At 35.5% G+C, this 22,490-nt stretch overlaps 2 protein-coding genes and 1 long non-coding RNA gene across 6 annotated transcripts in view; 1 reads left to right on the forward strand and 2 right to left on the reverse strand.

Moving 5' to 3' along the window:
* Nucleotides 1-2,188: 2,188 nt before the first annotated feature.
* Nucleotides 2,189-7,811, reverse strand: LOC100748396 (coatomer subunit beta'). 3 transcript variants are annotated; one of them, XM_024364798.1, is made up of 10 exons: nucleotides 7,688-7,809; nucleotides 7,441-7,601; nucleotides 6,325-6,676; nucleotides 5,311-6,249; nucleotides 4,992-5,227; nucleotides 4,578-4,916; nucleotides 3,903-4,502; nucleotides 3,519-3,806; nucleotides 3,404-3,421; nucleotides 2,189-2,441 (listed from the first exon to the last, which is right to left on the reverse strand). In XM_024364798.1, exons 2-10 carry the CDS (start codon nucleotides 7,441-7,443, stop codon nucleotides 2,403-2,405), a joined length of 2,814 nt encoding a protein of 937 aa, XP_024220566.1. In that variant the 5' UTR covers nucleotides 7,444-7,601; nucleotides 7,688-7,809; the 3' UTR covers nucleotides 2,189-2,402. The 3 variants fall into 3 exon arrangements, with proteins under 3 accessions (XP_024220566.1, XP_012236234.1, XP_033174601.1); XM_012380811.2 differs by lacking the exon at nucleotides 3,404-3,421 and having other exon boundaries at nucleotides 7,441-7,804; XM_033318710.1 differs by lacking the exons at nucleotides 2,189-2,441; nucleotides 3,404-3,421 and adding an exon at nucleotides 3,266-3,286 and having other exon boundaries at nucleotides 7,441-7,811.
* Nucleotides 7,812-8,254: 443 nt separating this feature from the next.
* LOC105680242 (serine protease inhibitor dipetalogastin-like) lies at nucleotides 8,255-12,860 on the forward strand. Of its 2 annotated transcripts, XM_012380795.3 has the most exons (8): nucleotides 8,255-8,341; nucleotides 8,407-8,589; nucleotides 9,627-9,770; nucleotides 10,593-10,745; nucleotides 10,855-11,028; nucleotides 11,457-11,627; nucleotides 12,240-12,401; nucleotides 12,748-12,860. In XM_012380795.3, the coding sequence occupies exons 1-8, from the start codon at nucleotides 8,317-8,319 to the stop codon at nucleotides 12,777-12,779; spliced, it is 1,044 nt and encodes a 347-aa protein (XP_012236218.1). In that variant the 5' UTR covers nucleotides 8,255-8,316; the 3' UTR covers nucleotides 12,780-12,860. The 2 variants fall into 2 exon arrangements, with proteins under 2 accessions (XP_012236218.1, XP_012236217.1); XM_012380794.3 differs by lacking the exon at nucleotides 12,748-12,860 and having other exon boundaries at nucleotides 12,240-12,554.
* The window catches only part of LOC117151199, a 73,826-nt gene continuing 63,967 nt past the window's right edge, over nucleotides 12,632-22,490 (reverse strand). Inside the window, exons 3-4 of the long non-coding RNA XR_004460952.1 lie at nucleotides 12,996-13,371; nucleotides 12,632-12,926 (exon numbers count right to left, since the gene is read on the reverse strand). This is a non-coding gene — a long non-coding RNA (uncharacterized LOC117151199). The remainder of the gene's footprint in view (nucleotides 12,927-12,995; nucleotides 13,372-22,490) is intronic.

The following is a 22,490-nucleotide window of genomic DNA, read 5'->3' on the forward strand; positions in this document are numbered from 1 at the left end:
TACTGATTGATCTATTTAATTTCAAATTCGTTTTTAATTGATTAACTCACCAGAATCGGGAATTTATATTTCTATGGGAAGGAGAATGAGCAGGAATCCCGGAAGACATTGGATTTTGATCGCACCCTCTTTCTTCTTTCAAGTTCAAGTCTTTATTCTATGACGGAATAAGCATAGAAGGAGAACGTCGAATTTTATTGGAATGATTTTTGCCCATCTATATTTGGCTCCGCCTTAAGAATTACCCGGCTCGTTTACGCGGTCGTTAGAGTGGATTTAACTGGACGAAACGAGGGAGAGTGTGTCAGATATCGTTCGACCGAGTTCTGGTAATCCTCGCGCGGAACGGACGGCAATAAATTCTCAGCGACACTGGTTGGAGAAGAGGGCCGGAGTTACGCGGTCCATTTACTCCTCGAGGCGTCACCTAAAATCAGTTAATTATATTCTAGATACCCGACCACTTGGCCTAGTCCAACTGATATTATTTGCAACTTAAAACAAATAAATATGAAGGCTACAGGTGAAAAACATGATAAGTCACGTTTTCGGATTTTTATAGAAGGGCAATTTTAAAATTCAATATGTTGTGAACTAATTTTACATTTATCAGTTATGCAGACTGATAATAACCAAGTTAAGATAATATAAAAAGACCTAAACTGATATATTGTGCATTTAGCATGTATTTTCGAATCTACCACATTATTCTTCTTTTTCAACTATTTCACGTTAAAATACTTCCTCACCGCCAAATGACATAATCAGAAAATGAACAAAAACGGACTTATCATACGTTTCTCGTGTGGTCTTCACATATAATTATCTTTACATTATCGCTGATCTTATTTAACATAAAAGTTAACTCTCAATTAACAACTCCTTAATCTACCCTAATTTTCTATGAAAATATATTGCAATAATAATAATAGTTGCGGTGTTAATCTGTGGACCTATATAATTTTTTAGAGAAGTTATCTATACACGTTTCTAATATCCAATGACCGATTAGTCAAAGGGTAGAGATCGGAACGCAAAAATCGCAAAATATTCCAGCGGCGGGCATCCAGGGAGGAAGGAGCGCCTGGCTCTTACAAAGAGCATAACGACGCGGACAATTTGTAGCAGAGTGTCAACGAAGCCGTTTCTATTTTCGAGACGACGCGCGCGGCTACCTTCCCGCCCCGTTCCCTCGTCTTTCTCTGTCTCCACCTACTACTGCATCGTTTTTCAGCTTGTTGTACCGGGTTCCCCGGGTGTCGCGTAAATTTACACGCGATTAATCCGTCCTCGTGGCCATCTCTTGTTATCCAGACACGCGGTTCCTCAATCTACTTTCGACTATAAAAATAACAAAAATGCAACAAGACACGCAGATAAATATAAACTTTCTAATGAAAAGAGGTTACAGTAGTTCCAATCTTTTAGTCTCCTCCGACCTACTTCCGTTTTCAAGATTGCTTCAACTTCATTTTAACAACTCTTTCAAATCTTAAACATTGCATAGACTTTGCTGTTCCGTCTACTTCTTTTCTTTTTTATATCTTCTTTAGGATCTGCAAACAATTTTGCAAATAAATGAGTAAGATTCAAGCGCCATACAATGAAAGTAGAGATGGAATACGATAGTTCGGTCCTTCTTCGAGCACACGTTGTGCTGGAGAACGTCGGGGCACGTACCAGTCACGCAAAATGTATCTCTTTCTCTTTCTACAGTGGCTGACGACACGTACGCGTGCATGAAAATCGACGACTATTCGAGTTTCAAAGAGAGTTAACGTGTTCCTCGCTTATAAAGTGTTTGGATTATTTTTAGGATCCTTTAGTGGAGAGCTTGCTCAGCATGGAAAAAGTTATGGATGATGGTGACGTCATTGAAAGGAGATACGGAGATTGACAGGTCATTATTCTCTCATTGGGATGTTACTTGCACTGCGAATAAATTGAAAATTTATCGTATGTTAGATTTTAGGATTAGAAATGCTTTCGTTGTAGTCTTTTAATCTTCACGATGCTAAGGAGACTTAAGGATGCCTATCTGCAAAATGAAATAAAGATTACATTTTATTGAATTACTCTGTTATATGAACAACATGTATTTGTATATTTCCTAAGTTCCTAAGCATCGATAAAAATGGTACCTCTTGGGAGAGTGCAACGATGGCTGTGGAAAGAAATAGATGGAAACTTATGTGAATGTTTTGTTATATTACAATATATATAATTCTCAGTACATGGATAAAGTCTGTGTGCACATGCTGAATATTGTGCATGATAGAAACACTCGCGCACAAAAACATTCTTCGACGGTTTCTTCTCTCTTTAATACTTGATTTTCTCTAAACAATTCTGGTTGGCTCGCAAGGAATGATTAACAGGAGAAAGGTATTCCAATCGACGGGCTAGTCTTCTTCGAGGAGGTCATCATCGAGATTCACACCCTGAAACAGGAAATATATTTTTCAGCATTACCATTTATCATCTACTTTTATTCACAGAATGTTTGGATAGTAGAAAAAAAAAGAAATTTAAAACAGCTTCAATGTATAAGAAAATCTACTATTTTAGGAACTTTGTATTTTCTTTACTCCTCTTAAAAATTTTAATCTTTATTAGATTAATAGATAGTTTAATAAATATTGTATAATATGAAAATATGATAATTGAGCGAGAGAAATATTTGCTGTCTAAATAAAGAAAGCGTGATAAAACAATATAAACGAGGGAAAGGGTACACAAAGAGGGATTCTGTACACGAATGTTATGGCAATAAGGCTGTAAAGAGAATGAACCGTGACTGGTGCAAAGTCAACAAACTTTATGGCTTCGTAGTTCCCTCTTCACTCGTTGATGACTCAAGAATCCTAATAATCGATGTTTAGAAAGAAATTAGACGAGGAAAGAAAATATGACTGAAAATACTGCTATCGATTTTTATCTTAAAACAAAAGGCTCGAAATTCTCCACTTTCGCGTTACCTGCCTACGGTTTCTTTCTTTCTTTTATTTCCGCGTGTGTGTTTCGCCTTTCTTTGCTTTATTTAACGTGGTGTTCGTTCTGCTTGATAGGTGGAACGTGTTCACATACATCGGTCAAGATCGATATATTGCCACGCATACACTCGTTCTAGATGCGCGTGTGCGTACCACGCTTGGTTTCAGACTGTTTTAGTAATGTAATACCCTTCTAGAATTACGCGTCTGTATTTAAGGGTATTAAAGCATCGTCTAGTTACCCTCTTTTGTTCCCCACCCATGTTGTTCTTCCGTTTGACCTCGATTCACCCCTACCAGGGCCCCTCATGATTTTGATATCCCAATTAAAATAACTCTATTTCACAACATAATTAAGTCTGTATAAAATAAATAAAGAAGTAAATGTACTTTTATGCGCGTACACTTACTTTGTGTATGTAGAAGCACTTATATACGGACAGCATGCACAAGGTAAAAAATGTTGCATGAAAAAAGAAAAACTAATAGAAGAAACACATATTGGTAGTAACACAATGGACTTACAGTAGTATCTATAGTATCATCGATTTCAAGATCGAGATCCAGATCGTCCTCGTCCATGGTTAATGGTCTAGAGCTGCTGGTGGTCTTCGTAATCTTCTCGGGAAAATTCGATTTTCCCGTAGACGATGGGATTACCTTACCAATATCGAGATCCTGTAGCCTATTCATTATCATTTCGGTGGTTGACTCTTCTGCTTCGTCAGTTGTACTTGTAGCCGCTTTGTAGGTGAATCGATTCGCCTGCTCAGCCGCTAGCATCTCCTCGAATGGATTTCGTTCGATATTCGGCTATAATAGACATATGAAATCGCATTCTATGTTTTACAATATCACAAATTACTGAAATATTCAGAATTTTTAAAAAGAAGGTAAACCCATTCTTACTTTCATAGTCGGGAATGCAGATGCCGGAACCTTCTTCTTACTCTCCTCTCTAAGGAACTGTTCGACCTTCAACGCTTCTCTGTATCCAGGAAACAGGTTTTCGTACTGTTCAGGATCAGCCAAGCTCTGTCCAGCTTTCTTGCTCACAGACGAGAGTTTCTCCTTCCATAATTTTACAATCGATGAAACTTTACTAGGAGCGTACGTTCGTGCAAAGAACGCAGCCTCTGGAGTTCTGTCCGTTTTTAGAAGGATTTCCTGGCACTTGTCGAGGTCTCCAAGAATAAAATATGACAAGAAAGAAATATTATTCTTGCCCATATCATTAGCGTCCGAGCCTAGTTTTTGAATCATATTCGCGTTTCCTGTACTTGTGGCAAGCAGTAGGAGCCCACCGAAATCTTGCGCCTGATGCAAACATTCTTGTGCTAAGCACAATTTTCCTTTCTGAGTGGCGAGAGACGCCAATTGCCGCCATTTTTGCTGGCTATTCGCTTCCTTTGCAAGCGAGTGCGCCGTTACGAGGTCTCCCAATGCCAGAGCCAATTCAAACCTGTGTTCTGGATCCGTGGACACAGCCAATGCTTGTTCTTTGAAACCCTACAGCATTTTAAATGTTAATTCTTCAAATAAACAGAGTGTTTATTCTCAAGAGATTGTCTTAATAATACGAACTTGTTTTTCCAAGAAATGAGCTACTCGCGTACGATGTTCCTTGGGAACCGTGGGAAGAACTCTGTCTGCTGTCTCGAAATCTTTTCGCATAACAGCAGTCTGGTATTCTAATACAGATAATAATAACGAATACGAGACAACTGACAGTTCCTTGTCGCACAGATACAATCTGTTGTCCCTCGGGACATATCCAAGAAGATACATTGGTCTATCTAAGTGTGATACAGTCACAACTTCTCCACCGACGAAATAGTTTATCCGATTTACGCTATTTGTGTAAATGAAGCAGTCACCGACCCATAGACCAGTTTTCACAGTTTCACTCATTTCTGCTACCATCTATAAATGATATTAAAGGGTTTTAGAACATTACTTTCTTCATTGTAGGTATTAATGGCAGGTAAAATGACAAACCTCAAAAGCATCTTCAATGTCTTCTGAATTTTCTGGAGCATTTGCAACTGCATCAGCATGGTATTTTAAAATAAAGTATTGATCAGATGTAGCTAATGCTACCAGAGAGGCATTTTCGGCCCAATAGACATGTGTCGGTTGAATGTCTATACGACGAACTAACTTAAGCGTGTCCCAGTCGAAAAATGATAGACCAGATCCAGAAGAAACGCCCAACAAAAATCCACCAAAAATACCTGTATAATATAAATATAATAAATTAATAAAATTATATTAGTAAATGAAATACGGCAATTTGAAAAATAATTATTATATTTACCATCAGCACCAAAATCAGGCTTAAAGCTCTTCTTTTCTTTGAAGTTCTTGAAGACTTTTACAGTGGTATTACTTTCTCTGACAGCATACTGACTTGAATCAGCTGCCCAGATGAATTCCGATGCTTGACCAAAAGCTTTATTTCTTAATGCCATAGATGTGTAAATAATGTACTCTCCATCCCCACAAACTACCAAGAATCTTCCATTCGGATTATGCTGGATAGTTTGTGGATAAATTTCACAGGCACCCATGTCTTTGACAGCCAGTGGGAGTCTCTCTCCATCTTGTGTTTCCTCTCCCAAAGCTTTCAAGTTCACTTGCTGTATTTCACTGTGTTTTGCCCAGACGATCTTGCCACCTAATGAATCCATTGAAACTGCAGGCTCCTCTCTACCAACTTTTACTATAACACTACTCTCATCATAACCAATTGCAACATTGTTTGAGCCCTTTAAACAAGCGATTGTCCATACTCTCTCAAAACCATAATTAAGGGAAGATTCCAATCTGTATGTTCCAGCATGCCATATTCGAACAGTTCCATCTTCAGAACCCGTAAGAATGATGGGCAATTCTGGATGAAAACAAACAGCACAAATATTCTGTGTGTGTCCTTCTAGTGTCTGTACACAAGTTTTATTTTGATAGTCCCAAATTTTGACATAGTTATCGTCTGCTCCTGATATTAAGTATGGTTTATCTCCACCATGATAGTAATCAACACAATTTACACCTTTCTCATGACCATCTAGTGTGAAATTGGCTGTGGAAGATCCAAGCTGCCATACTTTCACTGTTCTGTCTAATGAAGCACTTGCAAATGTATTATTATCTTTTGGATTGAATACTACTTGCATTACATAGTGTGTGTGCCCTTCAAACACCTGTTGTGCTATCCAACCTTTTTCCCAGTTCCACAATTTGATTAGCATATCATCTAACAAGAAGAAAAAAGGAATTAATCAGAAATAAAATTATCATTAAAATTTAATAAGTAAGTTAATACACATACCACTACTTGTTAATATAAATGGTTGTGTTGGATGTACTGCAATACATCTGACATAGTCACTATGTGCCTCGAAAGAATGCACACGTTCCAAAGTATTATAATTAAATACTCTAACTTGCATATCATCTGAACCAGTAACAACCCAATTCTTGCGTGGTACAAATTTGGCTGTACGAACTGGTAAGTCACATACTTCAAATGTTTTAGCCAGCGTCTGAGTTTCATGATTCCAAATATTAACGTTTCCTTGATACAAGGAACAGAGCATCCATGGTTCTGTAGGGTGAAGGTCCACGCTCTTTACCCTGTCCGACCGAGCGGTCAGTTTTCGCTTGATATCTAACCTCAGTGGCTAAGGGAAAATAAAGTATATATTTATAATTTAAAAGGGAATATGTATCATATCATATGAATGCAATAAAAGATAATAGAAAATCTTGGGTAAAGTAATTAGTGAGCAATTTTAGGAATGTGTATTTTGTGATTTACATTGATATCACCAATATTGGTTTTATTAATATTACTCTTGTTGACTACAATTCATCAATGCTATTTTTTATTAATAGCAAGATTAATTGACAATAACTAATAATGACAATAACCAACATACAAATTTGTAAATGCATATAGCTAATATTATTATTACTTAGTACTGTTGTTGATTAAAGTTGGGATAGAAAAGTTCTGAATTAACAAAGTTTGAAAACAAAGTCGATGAAACTCATGTTGATGATATGAATGTAACCTGTACAGGATATAAGGACATTTACATTAAAGGTATTACATAAACAACATACATATTACATTAAGAGCAATTATATATCATATTTCTTAATGTAGATTTTTTATTATTTATAATAAATGTTCACGTAAGTGGCCAGCTGTCCAAAATGAAAGAAGCAAATAGAGAAAAAAAAGAGTGAGACAATTTATCATCAAACATATTTAAATCGAGCGTATCTTTATTGGAAGCATCTTATAATAATCATTTATTAGAAAAAATAGTTATAATGATCCAATTGTTCGTCACTGTCACAATAGTTAAGCGCAAACATGTACACAGGAGCGAATGAAAAATTAACTAAATTACGTTATCTTCGTTCCTAAAATACGTACCATTTTGCACTGTACAACTTGTATTTACAATATTGAATAAATTCGAGTCTAATAATACAAATATGAAATTTAAATCTTCTCCCATAAAGTAACTACGTGGCCCAACTTTTCTTCCACCACACAACCTACACCTCCTAAAAATGGCGTTGATCTAAAGGTTCCTGCACACAGTTGCAGTAATTAATCAGATATATTTAGCGTCAAACGGATTGTTCAAATTAATTGTACTATCGAATCTTATAATAACCTCCGTGATAACTTTTGCATACGTGTTAAGTTTATCAAAAGACTTGAATATTTGATCATGAGTTTAGTGAGACATTATATGATGTGTCAAACCCTTATCTTATATCTTCATGATGTATCGTTACTGAACTGTCGATAAAACAGAAATCGTTTACCATAAAATTTTTTATTAAGAAAATTGTACAGTCGGTAATCTATTAGATCTTCCAACGATATAGTAGGAATGGTAATTACCTACTAAATGGCGGTTTATTTGAATCTATTATACAACTTGTAATTTTAAATATGTATTTCATAAATATGTACCTATGCATAAAAGGAAACATTGTAATAGTTTTTTATGTATCTTTTCGTCTATCAAAATCACGCTGTCATAAATTGTTTTCTCGATTGATAACGCATCATAGTGAAGCATGCAAACCACGTTGATAAGATAATTGCAGTTGCGTTCCATTCTGATTAAACGAGAAAATATTGACAATAAAAGCACGTGCTGAATAAAAAACCTTGTAGAGAGAAATGAAAAATAATCTACTTTAATACGTCATCCTTAAGATATAGCGATTATATCTCGTATAAAATACGGTTCATAAAATAACTTTAAAGTATGTACTTATACCTACGCCTACCATGAAGTACTTTTTATTCTTTTTCGGTAAAAGAGGAATATTTACCTCATTATTGACAGTTTATTACATTTCACGTAATGTCGATTTTTAGGTTTCACACTGATCTGTAGAAGAGGGTGGACTTTTATATTGGCGAACAAGCGAATTTTTTACCAAAATTGCGAAATTTTTAATAACGTAGATTTGTATGATGGTCCAGTATGTGGTAGTGATGGCATTACTTATGCCAACGATTTATACCTGGACTGCGTTAACTATCAGACATTTCAGAACGGTGAGTAACAATGAAATTTCCCTCTTTGCAATTCTAAGCTTCCATGCTTCGTACAATTACGCGAGTTTAGGTCACGGCATACTTAAACATTCACGAAGCACGTACGCGGGGCGTACATGAATTTTTAATTCTATGGAATACCATGTTTCTCACTATACTTGGCCGGAAGCCGCCTAATTCAACGAACAATACCGTATATCCTAGCTGCATGGTGAAATTATTCAAACTTCGTTAGCCTTCTTTTCTTGCAATTTTCTTGACGTATACTGTATGTACTATGTATATATGTCCTGGCAACGTTATTCCTTAACTATAGTAATATAGGAACATGTTAATTTCTTAGAGCACTCCTCAGATATTCTAATAAAGAATAAAAGTTTGAACATATAAATAAATTGTATTTATATTACTGCTTTGAACTGAAGACCACATCTGAAGAACATGATATATAAGTTACATTTTCTGTATTTTATAAATTCAATGTGTTTTATATCATTCTCTTAAATAGTATTATAATAGTATACCAATTAATGATATAAATATTGATAATAGATTCTATTATGCGGATTAATACTAATTAAATTAAGTTCATATACTAACTAAGCTAATATTATTCGTTTCTGTGGATTTATCAAAAGCCTTATATCTTCAAATCTACCAGATTATTTCTTTCTTAAATTATTTCATGTTAATATACTTTTTGCCAATCACCAAGTGACGTAAGAGTTAGAAAATTATCATATTTTCCTGTGAGATCTTCGATCGTAAATTACAAGTAGAATGCGGATATTTATACAAATTCATACTTTCATTATGTATATACATTTGTGCATCTTTAAATTTCCCATAAAAGCGTAAAAATCCGCAATCTAATTATAAGATTCAATTTAACTGCTGATTACCGAGAGACATACCTCGGATCATGTGGTATTTGAGAATAAATCTAATGAAATTAATAAAAATGATTCATAACTTACGTTAAGAATAATATTTACCTTCATACATTCGTACTTTAATGAACGAAAATTCCTTTTCAGTGATACCAATGCATTCTGGATATTGTTTACCGGTGGATGATTACTGCAAGATAAATCTGTTTTATCGGCCGATCTGTGGATCGGATGGGCACACGTACACGAACCTGGAATCACTTTCATGCGTTAATTACAATCGTTCGCAGAGTAAGCAAGACAAATTCTGAGTATATTTACCGTGCCGTTAATACGGATTAAAGTTAGCAAAAGTTGGCTGGCTGGAGAAATTTAGTTGACCAGTCGGACTGAGAGAGGTTCGCGAGACCAGAATTCCAGCTTGCAAACTCTGGCTCGTTGTTACCCACTAATGTCCGCGGGTATTGTTACATTTTGTCGTCTGGTCGCCGACTCTCCTAACAATGCAAACTAAAAATCCCTTATCTTCGAGTTAGTAGAATTCCGCGAACATGAGCAACGTTTCCAGAGACTACTGTCCCTCTGAGTTTCGTTGACCAGGTCCACCGTGGATCTAATGCAATATTAGAATTTAGCTTGAGCTTGTTCTCGTTAGGTTTCAACTAGGTTTGCGGTATAACTGAAATTGTAAAACGTTAACTCGTTGTCGGTGTTAAGACGATTTATAGTAAAATAAGACCTCGTTATTGGTCATTATGAAAGAATAGTTTTCTGACATTCTTACACGAATCTGACAAAAAAAGTCAACGCGAATTTATTTATTACAGGAAGAACGCATAAACGATAGCGGATTCTGAGACAAATTTATCAAATTTTCTTTAACTATCCAATATACAGTTAGTCAGCGTTTGTGTCAGTCGATGACTTTAAATTTGGAAAATACGGAACCAGTTCAAATGCGGCAAAATGAAAAGATGCTTCAGATATAATTCAGCAAAACATCCATTCAATTGCATAATTCATTAATGTGGCAATTATTTTAAGACTGTAACAGCTTCGTTCGGCTCTGATCCGAAGCAGTAAAACGTTAAAATTAATGTAATATTATTTTAGATGTAACAGTAGTTTTAAGCGGTCCTTGCAAAGTTATGGATCGCTGTTATAGCTACAAGACCTTATCGTACGGTTCCAACGGTGTCTGCGCGAATAATGGTTTGACCTATGGAAACGCGGCTCAGGTGAACTGTCTCCGACAGATTAACGTTGGTAAATAGAAACAGAAATAATTATACGAAACCTAACAACTACATATGTTACATATGTCATAAAGAAGCTTTCATTGTATCCGATATTACTAGGATCTTGATCGTTTCAGATCTGAGGATTCTTCATAACGGTAGTTGCACGGTTAGGGAGGTTTATGATATTTATGACAGCGTCGAAAAGATCTGTGACATTGCCAATAGTAGGTTCGAATGGAATCCAGTGTGTACTTCAGATGGCGTTACATATCATAATCCTTTTAAGTTTTTGTGTTACAAAGCTCGTGGTAAGTTGTGTTATCAAGTTTTCGTGGCTAGTATTCTTTATTCTTATATCGTATATATTTCTATCAGATCGAGTAATAAGTTCGTTTAGTTTTTTTAAAAAGAGCATATCAAGTATTCTATCTAATTAAGAAGTAACTTATTTATGTTATTTCTCTGTAAACATATACTTTTCGTTAAAAAATTCAGGTACATTTCAGGTACCTTTATACTTTTCAAACAATTTTTAATGAACTTATTACTTAACTCAACGTATATGTATTATATGCATTTTGTTCATTTTTATACATCCTTAAATTTCTCGTATGAAACGCATAAAGATCCACGCTCTATTACATATTGTATTCTCTTTTTGTAAAGTTTCGTGAGATTAAAGTTGAGAAGATAAATGATCTCAGACTTCACGGGCCTTTCCTAATTTGTTTTTCAGATTTGAAGACGTTGGTATCAGATAACGAGTGCGAGAAGAACACGCAGTTCTCGTGTGCTCATCTCAAATCCTCTGCTAAGACCTTCAGTGCAAAGGACGAGGTTTGCGGAAACGATGGCGTTACCTACCAAAGTATCCATCACTTACAATGCCACAACAATCAAAATAAATGTCAGTGCTGTCTTGGGAAGACCTTATTTAGCTAGACTACTTATTCAGTCTATTATCAAATATTCAATGTTTCTCCTTAATTGTCTATGGCAGCGATTTCCAATCATTTACATCTCGTAATACGCTTCAAGACAAGGTATTGACGGTCGAACGTCTGTTGTTTGTATTTGACAGTCTAAAGTCTAAAGGAAAACAGGTCACTGCACCTGTCTAAATCAGGTGTTGCTTATTTTAGAACTTTTTGCGGCACACCGGTTGAAAATCACTGCTTTGTCATATCCAATTAAAAGTAGTACATGCTTGTTCGTGCGTTTCATTATTTAACAGAAATTTCTAATAAAAGCGCCACGAACTTTTCAAATAACTTGATACAATGAAGGATCAATTGTTTAAAGCTTTTGTCACTTCTGCGAGATATATACTTGTACCAAACATTTTGTAGCTTCTATAGATACATTTTCAGGTTTGTTTTAAACTTTACCAGCGTAATCACGATAGTCGTGTCTCACTACACTGGCGATGAATTTTCAAAACGTTTTACATAACACGTACAATATACGCGCAAAAGATTTCCAAGTAGACAAGCACTGTTACTTCATTTTTCTTTCGCAGATTTGTCCCTGAAGCATTCTGGAGCCTGCGTCGACCCCGACGACAACCCCTGCAGATCCATACCCGAGGAAAGTCTCCGATTTCCGGTGTGTGGAAGCGATAACTTGTCGTACGTGAGCCCAGAGGCTTTATGGTGCGCGAAATTGAAGTTTCCAGATAAAAGTGAGCTAATCTTGCTTGGTCTTTACAAACTTCAAACCCTAAAGGCTATCATGAGCGAAATTTCATATAAATTTCCTTCCAATATTACCATCCTATAACGAGACCATCACGGGCGATAATTTTTCTATTCTTTATCCTAATATCCAATCATACTAGAACGCTAATTAATTACTTACATCTTCTCGATTTTATCGATTCTTAAAACGAGAGGAACAAGCAGACGATTTTCCTTGATGACAGCTTTCAGGGGTTAAGGCGGAATATTCAATGCTCTGCGTTTTAAACTGAAATCAGTCATCGAAGAAACCTCGTAATTATTTATCATACGAAATATTCTTTTCGGCAGATTTGACGCTTGTCTACGACGGACCTTGCTAGCAGTTTCACGCGATTAATCCACGTTTCGTTCATCTTGCGTCATCGAGGATGAATCACTCGCCTCTGGTGGCTCTTCTTCGAGAAAATAGCTGGAACCTCCTCCCATGTACTACTCGTCCATCCAATACTCTTCATCTTCTCGGTCACCTGTACAGAAAATAAATTGGTATAAAGCGCCGGTACGAATTGAAACGGAAGATATCGCTATAATAGCACCTCCGGGGACAAAATGGCCAGCTGTATGGATCAGGCAGAATTTCCTTCGAGAATTCGTTGTCGAAAGTTATCGACGAGCAGGCAGATAGCTGTCGAAGCAGCACAGCCATCGTATCCTAATATTTTATTCACGGCTGATGTCATTCGGCTCGCGTGCACATTTTTATCTCTCTTTCACTCGCCTTTTAAGCAGAACAGCGGGACGTTTTAACTGCCTTAAACGCATGTCTTACTTCATTTTTGCCGCCGTGGATGTCCATGAGGCATCCGCTCGAAGGATTCTTCGTGTAATCTTCTGGCTCCTCGTTTAACTGACACGTGTCCATACTGCTGAATCTTCGTTGTTTCATTATTCATCGTATACGCTTGATGTTTCCTGTGAATAAAATTTGTAAGATTATTTACTACACATGTGCGGTGATTTATATTTCAAGTGGAATCAAATATAGCGTGTTTTTCATTTACAAGAAAATCTCTACGATTATGATGTTACAAGGAGAGATATCAGCTTTCTTTATTATTTATTATATATATTGTTATTATTTATTACATACATATAACAAGTAATATGGCGTTATACCATATATTGTATAATGTATACGTTATATAGGGCTGACAAAAATATTAAGCAAGAATTGTTACTGACAATTGATTTAGGAGTTTGGTTCATTTCCGCGAAGAACATTTAACCAGCTTCAGATGGGAATATTTTTTCACTTTATCTATTAAGATATCTTGAAATGAATAGAAACAGCTTTGTTCGTCAAAAGATATGTAATCATCGCAGGATAATTTATTCGTCATTTTTCCAAGACGTTAGGAAGATATGAAAAAATGCCAATCTTTGATATTAAACATTTTTCAATATTCTATGAATTTCATAGCGTTCTCCTTCGATTCGTATTAAACAATCAGTGCAATTCTGCTGGTAATTGAACAGTGTTCTTTATTAGATTTCCTTAAATGTTGCTGAGCTGGATCAACATGTATCATAGTTGGCAGATAATTTCTCTAAATTTTATAAAATTGTAGAACTTGCATGGAAGAAGAACTGTCGATGAAAAGGCTATTAAGTTTGTAAGTTTAAACTATCAAGTACAAAGAATCCTTGGAATTCCATTGCATAGTTATAATGTTAAGAGATAAATTTTGCAGCCGATCGAACAAGAAATTGCGAATGAAACGTTACACGTTAACCCGTTGCTACATTCGAACTAGATCAATTAACATGCCAGAGAATTAGCGTGATCATCGAGCTTTACTAGGCCATTGCAAGTCGTCATTTCGTGTATCTGTTCTTGACCCGTTTTCCAATTAAACTTTATCAATCTCTGAATCCTCTACTTTTAAACTGACAACACAGCCACGAATTTCCAAATTTCTCTAAATATAGTTTAATAGAATTAAACGAATAGAAATTAAATAGATAGGAAACTGTCTTGCTTATTAAATGTTAAACACTATGGAAACGATTATATTATATATGTAGCGTAATAATAATTATATCACAGAGACTGTACCGCTATTTTATACATATTCATAAATTATTCGTATTCGTAATTAATAATAATTATATCGTATAAATGTAACGATTGTTCAACAATTCATTTTCATAATTATTTGTATGGTGTTTGAATTGTGCGTATGTTTGCATTATTTGTGTGTGTAGATTTTCGCATTTCCAAAATTCGCATTAATGCATAAACTGCGCAGTCCAATGGCAAGTACAATCATCGTTCGACCTGTCTGCATTTTTTGCGTGACTGGTATTATTTATATAACCTTGGCTACACAGCCCGGAAATTGATTTGGTTTGATAATATTTTCTGACAGCCGCACGTACCTGTAACTTCGTCGAACTTGGCTTTGCACACACGAAGTTCATAAGATTCAGTAGATTTCTTATATATAGATATATGTATTTTGCTAGAATGTATTTATGAATGAAAAAATGTTTTTATAAATAATATATGGCAATGCAATGACGTGTTAAAAATATATGGATAATATATGGCAATATCGTAACGTGTCAAAAAATATATGGATAATATAAAGTAATGCAATAACGTATTGAACTATATAGAGATAAGGGAAATAGATAATATAAATAATATATAGTAATATAATAATGTGTTAAAAAATATATGGATGATATATAGTGATACAATAACATATTAAAAATATATGGATAATTTATAGTAATAGAATAACGTATTAAAAAATATATGGATAATATATAGTAATACAATAACGTATCAAATTATATATTGATAAAGAAGATGAATAATATAATTAATATATAGTAATCCAATAACGTATTAAAAAATATATGGATGATATATAGTAATACAATAACGTACTAAAAAATATATGGATAATATATAGTAATACAATAATATCAAGTTACATATGGACAAGGGAGGTAGATAATATAAATAATATATAGTAATATAATAATGTGTTAAAGAATATATGGATGATATATAGTAATAAAATAACGTGTTAAAAAATATATGGATAATATATACTAATACAATAACGTATCAAATTATATAAGGATAAGGGAGATAGATAATATAAATTATATATAGTAATGTAATAACGTGTTAAAAAATATGTGGCTAATATATAGTAATGCAATAAGGTATTGAATTACATATGGATAAGGAAAATGGATAATATAAACAATACATAATAATACAATAACGTATTAAAAATATATGGATAATATATAGTAATAAATAATATGTTAAAAAATATATGGATGATCTATAGTAATAAATAACGTGTTAAAAAATATATGGATGATCTATAGTAATGCAATAACGTGTTAAAAAATATATGGATAAGGGAGATAGAGCTACTACGAACACCTATGTGCTATTATAACTTAAACATCTCTTCACACGTATACACATGGATATCCGTGTGAAAAAGCTACACTATGATTTCACAGGTTTACATTTGGCCAGGGTTATTCCCTGTACCTTTACGCTCTTTTTTTTTCGTACGAATATTCCTATCGAATTTTCCATCGTTGAATCACGTTTCTGCAAACAGAACCACGTGTTCTATCAGGTTGGAATTATCGTGGCAGAGATTCTTCCCGAGAAAAATGAGTTTGCGAATTGTCTGCACGCGATCAGGGGAAGAGGTGACCTGCTTTCCGAACTTTACCCATTTAGGTATGTCTCTCAAGTGCTGTTAATTGTGCCTTTGCGGTCGACTATTGCTATTTTTGCTTCCAGGCAGTCAAACGGTGGATATGAAAACAGAAAAGAAAAAAGAAACAAGAAAGTAGAACGGGAAAATGGAAAACAGATTCTGGAATAAGGTTTCCTCTGATATTTGTTCTTTTATTCCTCGCGTTTTACATGTTAATAGGCGAACGATTAAGTTTACGATCGGACAGGATGGAATTGCTCGGACGATTAAGCTGTTTACAATGTTCCTTTGTCGGCGAATAAATAGCCTGTCGCGTAATTTGTAATTATATTCGAACGATGACTTCAGAAAGCCTTCCTTCGATCCAATGTTCCACCGTTTTCCGATTGATTTGATCAGAAAAACGCATCTGAATGGAAAGACACATCTCATAAAACTTGATAGACTCTATAATAGATCTTGTCACAGAGTTGTCCTTTCTACGTTTTGTACACAGTGAAATTTTGCACACAGCTACTAGCAAATTTCTCTCACAAAACTTGGACCCGTGTGAACGTTTAACCAACAACGAAAACTAATTTCCAGTTATCGAATCGACTTTGTACTAAACATAGTAATTAATCGTGGTTTCGCGCTAATCTTTCGTAAGCGCGGAGATTTCTGCTTAGAAAGGACTGAGAGCCAGGAAACGAACGATTATAGAACCGATTACGCGAAGTAACTCAGAGCCACGTCGACTTCCTGGATGCCAGGCGATCGAGAAGACAAAACCTGATTGGGAAACGGGTATCGGAAGTCTCGGATAGCCGGAAGCCAAGAGCCAAGAGCTAAAGACCAGAGCAAAAAGGGAAAGGAATTTGTCCCATGAAACAGACACCGATCTTACATCTTTCTATCCTCGTGGAATAGTTTCCTCTGACGATTTATCGGAGAAAATATCCTCCGATAGATCGCCTAGATCACGACTGATCGATAGCTGATCGAGAAAAAAAGAACGTTCACCCAGATGGTAGGATGAGCTTGTCTTGGTTAGGTTTCGACTAGGTTTGCGGTGCAACTGAAATTGTAAAAAGTTAAAATTAATGTAACATTATTTTAGATGTAACAGTAGCTTCAAAGGGTCCTTGCAAAGTTATGGATCGCTGTTATAGCTACGAGACCTCATCGTACGGTTCCGACCATGTCTGCGCGAGTAACAGTTTGACCTATGAAAACGCGGCTCAGTCGAACTGTCTGTGACAGCTTAACGCTGGTAAATAGGAACAGAAATAATTATACGAAACCTAACAACTACGTATGTTACGTATTCCATAAAGAAGCTTTCATTGTATCCGATATTACTAGGACCTTGATCGTTTCAGATCTGAGGATTCTTCATAACGGTGGTTGCACGGTTAGGGAGGTTCGTGATATTTATGACAGCGTCGAGAAGATCTGTGACACCGCCAAAAGTAGGTTCGAACGTAATCAAGTGTACGCTTCGGATGGCGTTGCCTATCCTAATACTTTTGAGTCTTCGGATCACCTGGATCACGGCTGATCGACGAGTGATGGAGAAAAAAGAATGTTCCCAGCGAGATGAGGAGCAACGCGTGATCGATGAAACCGATGGGGCAGAAGTCTGTGAAGAAGCCTGGGAAGTATAACGGGTGAGAAAGCACGAACGAAAAGCATCGACGACAAAAGAAGAGCCGGATAAATAATGTGTCCGCTGTGTAATCGCGGCGTTGTCAGGAAAGGAGCAGTAGGTCACCCGAGATCTCGTCTAGTCCCAGATGCTTCACAGAGCCGGGACAAATAGTCGCCATGACCTCCTGCGACATAGCGAACACCTTACCGCGGATTTTTATTCATTTATGGGACATTTAATTTAACAGAAGAATACAAAAAATAGTAATAATAGTGAAGTATAACAGAGTGGTAATTAAATGGTTAAATGGGACTGGGAGTCAGATAGATTGCAAGATACGAATCGTTTAGCCAAATTTAAAATTCACTGGTCAGATAGATGTGAATTCCTTTAAGCGAATATCAGCGTATAAGTTGAACACGATGTTGACTCAGTTTCGATCGAATTCCATATGTTTTATAGATGTAGGTTAAATACTGCACGACCTGCTGCGATATTGCGACCGATATACCGTGGATTTTTATTCGTTTATGGGGAATTTAATTTAACGTAAAAAATATATAAAACAGGCAAAGTATCGACTATTTTACTGCGGATTTTTACGCATTTATGAAAGACTTTTATGCACATTTCGTGATGCAAAAATCCACACAAGATGTTTATATAATATGGATTTTATAATAGGCAGAATGAATTCCTATTTAAATTCCATATGTGCGCTCATGAGGATACAATACAAATCCGTATAAAAATCTGCAGTAAAAATCAACGTATTTTCATTATCGAGTTCCGATTGAAATCTATCCTGTTTGCTTAAAAAATAAGTTTATGTTTGCCTAATTAAATCAGTATACTTAGTATTCGAGAAGTTTATACGACGAATTTCATATTTCAAAGAGTCGAAGAAAGGTATCTGTGGGACAGAAATATCAAAAATTTCCATGCTGTCTAAAAATTTCACCAACGTTTGCAGCCGTTTGCAAATATACAGGGTGGTTGGTAACTGGTGGTACAAGCGGAAAGGGGGTGATTCTACGCGGTAAAAGAAGTCGAAAATATAGAATAAAAATTTAAAAATTTAAAAATTTAAAAATTTGAAAATTTAAAAATTAAAAAAAATAACGTCAATCGAGACAACGATCTACAGTGAGATCCATTATAACGAGACGCGATAAAGTGCACGCGTACCGAACCAAAATTCAAAGTCGATTTTCTCGAGTACAAAGCCTCGAACGAAAAATTTTTATTCTATATTTTCGACTTCTTTTTTCGCGCAGAATCACCTCCTTTTCGCTTGTACCATCAGTTACCAACCGCCCTGTATACAGAACAATAATAAAGAAAGAAGATAACATTGAAAAATTGAAAATGTAATTTCCACGTTCACATGGCAATTCAAAGGTCGAAGAAGGGTACGTTACATAAATATCAAAAAAGGGAAAGCTATTTACTCGTCTTCGCCGAGTTACCTAGAAATTCCGTAGCTGTGAAATGAGAGAACGTTTTCGTCTCTTCCTCGTTCGAGTCGTCGACCTGAATCGACTGCGAAAATGTTATGCAAACCGCGGTCGGTTAGCCTAACGTTGCCTCATCGTCGACCACGAATTAGCCAGGAATGTCATTGATATCGTGTTTCCTATCTTCCTGGTCCCGTTTGGCGCACGATTTCGATGGTCTTTGACAACGATCATCGTCAAATTTCCTACTCGTTCGTTGAATTAAAATAGGCGCATGATTATCTTTGTCAATCAACAACACTGTACGTATATAGATCGAAATAATTCGAATAAGAAAATAATATTCTCGTCGAGTTTTCAGCATCGTGCGAACAGCTTTTTTCTCGCAATTAATTCGGACAAGGGAGGCGGTTCTAAAATTTGCATATTAGTAAATTTCTGCAGAGAAATCTTCGCAGTTTAAACGTACAAGCAGATGATTTCTGAAAATTTCCACGATTTCAAAATTTTCCATCCTCGTGCCATCCTAATCGCGAACGATTCTTCGTAATCATCACGTCCATCTTCCACCTCTCACATCCTGCAACACGTGCATGCAACAGGAAAACATGAAATACAACACCGTTGTTTGGACGATGAATTCAGGGAATTCCAATTATTTCAATTATTCGAACAAATTTGCCTTTCCTTTGTTCCCCTCCGATCCTTTGTTTTCTGTTTCCATCTTGAGTCGTCTATCGATCACAAAGGTTCACACAAGCTATCACACGCTCTCGAGTTTCTATTCGCAGAAGCGGTGATTTGACACGCGAAACGCCCAGGATTCCTTCGATCGGAGATCCAAACGCAGATGTAAAATAATCTCTAAAGTCCGTGGCAATTTGCTGGAATTTGCCATTTCCGTCCGGCTAAATCCTCGCGTCATATATTTGCTATGGCGATTAATTTAATCATTGGTCGTCACCAGGTAAATCCGTCAGTGCCTAGTGTCAACGTGGTATTGTATCGGTGTGTACTACCTGGATAAGTGCAATCTCGACGATCTAAATGCCAGAAGTAATTTATACAGTTAGCAGCTTTAGTTTTTACGTCCGTTCGTCGACGTTATCGCGAATTAAGTCGCGGATCAAATTCTGTCGAGATAATGCTGCCTGCTCGATTTATGCTCGAACAGACATTTACTGTGCTTATTTTACTCGAACGCTTGCTGCACCATTTCTTTGCGAATATATTGGCTTGGCAACTAAGTGGTTGCGGATTTTATCAATACCACTTAATGACAAAATCCGCAACCACTTAGTTGCCAAACCAATATATGCAGAATTTGAGTTATGATATATAAAAATATTGAAAAATATCCTAAATTGTTGGGTCGGCAACTAAGTGATTGCGGATTTTGTCATTAAGTGGTATTGATAAAATCCGCAACCACTTAGTTGCCAAGCCAATATATTCGCAAAGAAATGGTGCAGCAAGCGTTCGAGTAAAATAAGCACAGTGCCGACCCAACAATTTAGGATATTTTTCAATATTTTTATATATCATAACTCAAATTCTGCATATATTGGTTTGGCAACTAAGTGGTTGCGGATTTTGTCATTAAGTGGTATTGATAAAATCCGCAACCACTTAGTTGCCAACCCAATATATCATGCTCGTTATTTGACTATATGAAACTTTTGGAGATTTTTCCTAGCACCGTAACGAGAATATACGAATATCGCGATTACAATGGGAAAATTTGGAGCTGCAATAGACTCCGGTATAACAAGATTAACACGTTACACGTTATATGAATTCATTGGAAATTATACACAGAAGTTAGCAGAAATTTTCTGCAAATATATGTAGAATGTATTTTGCTGTTTCGAAATTCGCATTACGAGACACGAATGAAGAACAATGGTATAGATTAGATTTTCTTGCAAAATTCCATATAAAAATACAGGGAGGAAATTTGTAATGAATATACTATGCACGCTGTTAAACATTTTTGGACATTTTTGTTAGCACTGCAACGAGAATACGAATAGGACGTTTTTCGAATTAATTCGAAAATACATGTAGAAGTTAGAAGAAATTTATTGCAAATATATGTACCATGTATATATGTGTAGAATTAAGTTGTAATGAAACGACTGTTTCATATTTTAATTTTATTACTCACAGGGCTCGTCATAACGCAAAATATTGCCATCTCTTCGCGCCGAGTATACTCGTCGAAAACAGCTAACTGGTTCGAAAAATGTAGAAACGAACTGATTAATTTTCGTCTTTGGCGAGTTATTAGAAAAATTCGTTCGCCTCCTAATAACTCGACGTTCGTTTACGATCAGACATTTGGAAATAGAGAGAAAATTATTTTGGCTGCCAAATACTCTCGCGTTATTTTTAGCTGTCTCTATTGCTGTCGTGCATCGTTGCAAAATTAAGTAAGCGTGTTTACGATCGGTAAATCTGACGATCGAGTGGAAGAATTTCACGAACGAAAGCTGCTCCCCTATCGATCGATCATTATTTAAGTGGACAGGTATGACATTATGTATGTATCATTCTGAAATTGCAGCATGATAAATGCGATTTGTTTCTCGGCAAATTCTCCGAATACATAGCAGTAAAGTTCAAGATTTTTCAACTTTGTTTCATTAATTATACGAAATATCATGTTTATGATAGGTAGCATGTGTAGAGACTGTTGTGAATAATTTCCATCACAACGTTTTTAATAATTCCTATTAACTATCTGTAGATATTAATTTCTACTATTTTCAGTAATTTTCTTCAATTATTTTCAATAGTATCCATTGATCATTTTCAATAATTTTCCATTCATTGCGTTAATAATTTAATAATTGATCGTTCTCAATAATTTTCATCGATTATTTTTAATAATTTCCATTATCTCTGGCAATTTCCACTAATTTTTGTTAACAAATTCTATCAATAATTTTCAATAATATCTATTAATTATTTCTAATAAGTTTTATTATTCTTTCTAGAATTCTCAATTATTTTATAATTCAGGATTCTTCAACCTCGTTACACTGATAAAACAAATAATTCGTTTGTTGTACCTAGGTTCATTATTTTCTAACAATTTTACAGGCGTATGCATAAATAATTTCTACATTCACATAAAATTCAATCAACAATGGTAAAATACTGCTAGTTCATAGCGTGTTAAATTAGTTTACCTTTCTTCCTTGGAAATCTCTACATTTCTAATGAACAAATTTTCATTTT

The sequence above is a fragment of the Bombus impatiens genome, unplaced genomic scaffold (assembly GCF_000188095.3).
Source record: "Bombus impatiens unplaced genomic scaffold, BIMP_2.2 scf_0107, whole genome shotgun sequence".
Taxonomy (NCBI): Eukaryota; Metazoa; Arthropoda; class Insecta; order Hymenoptera; family Apidae; genus Bombus; species Bombus impatiens.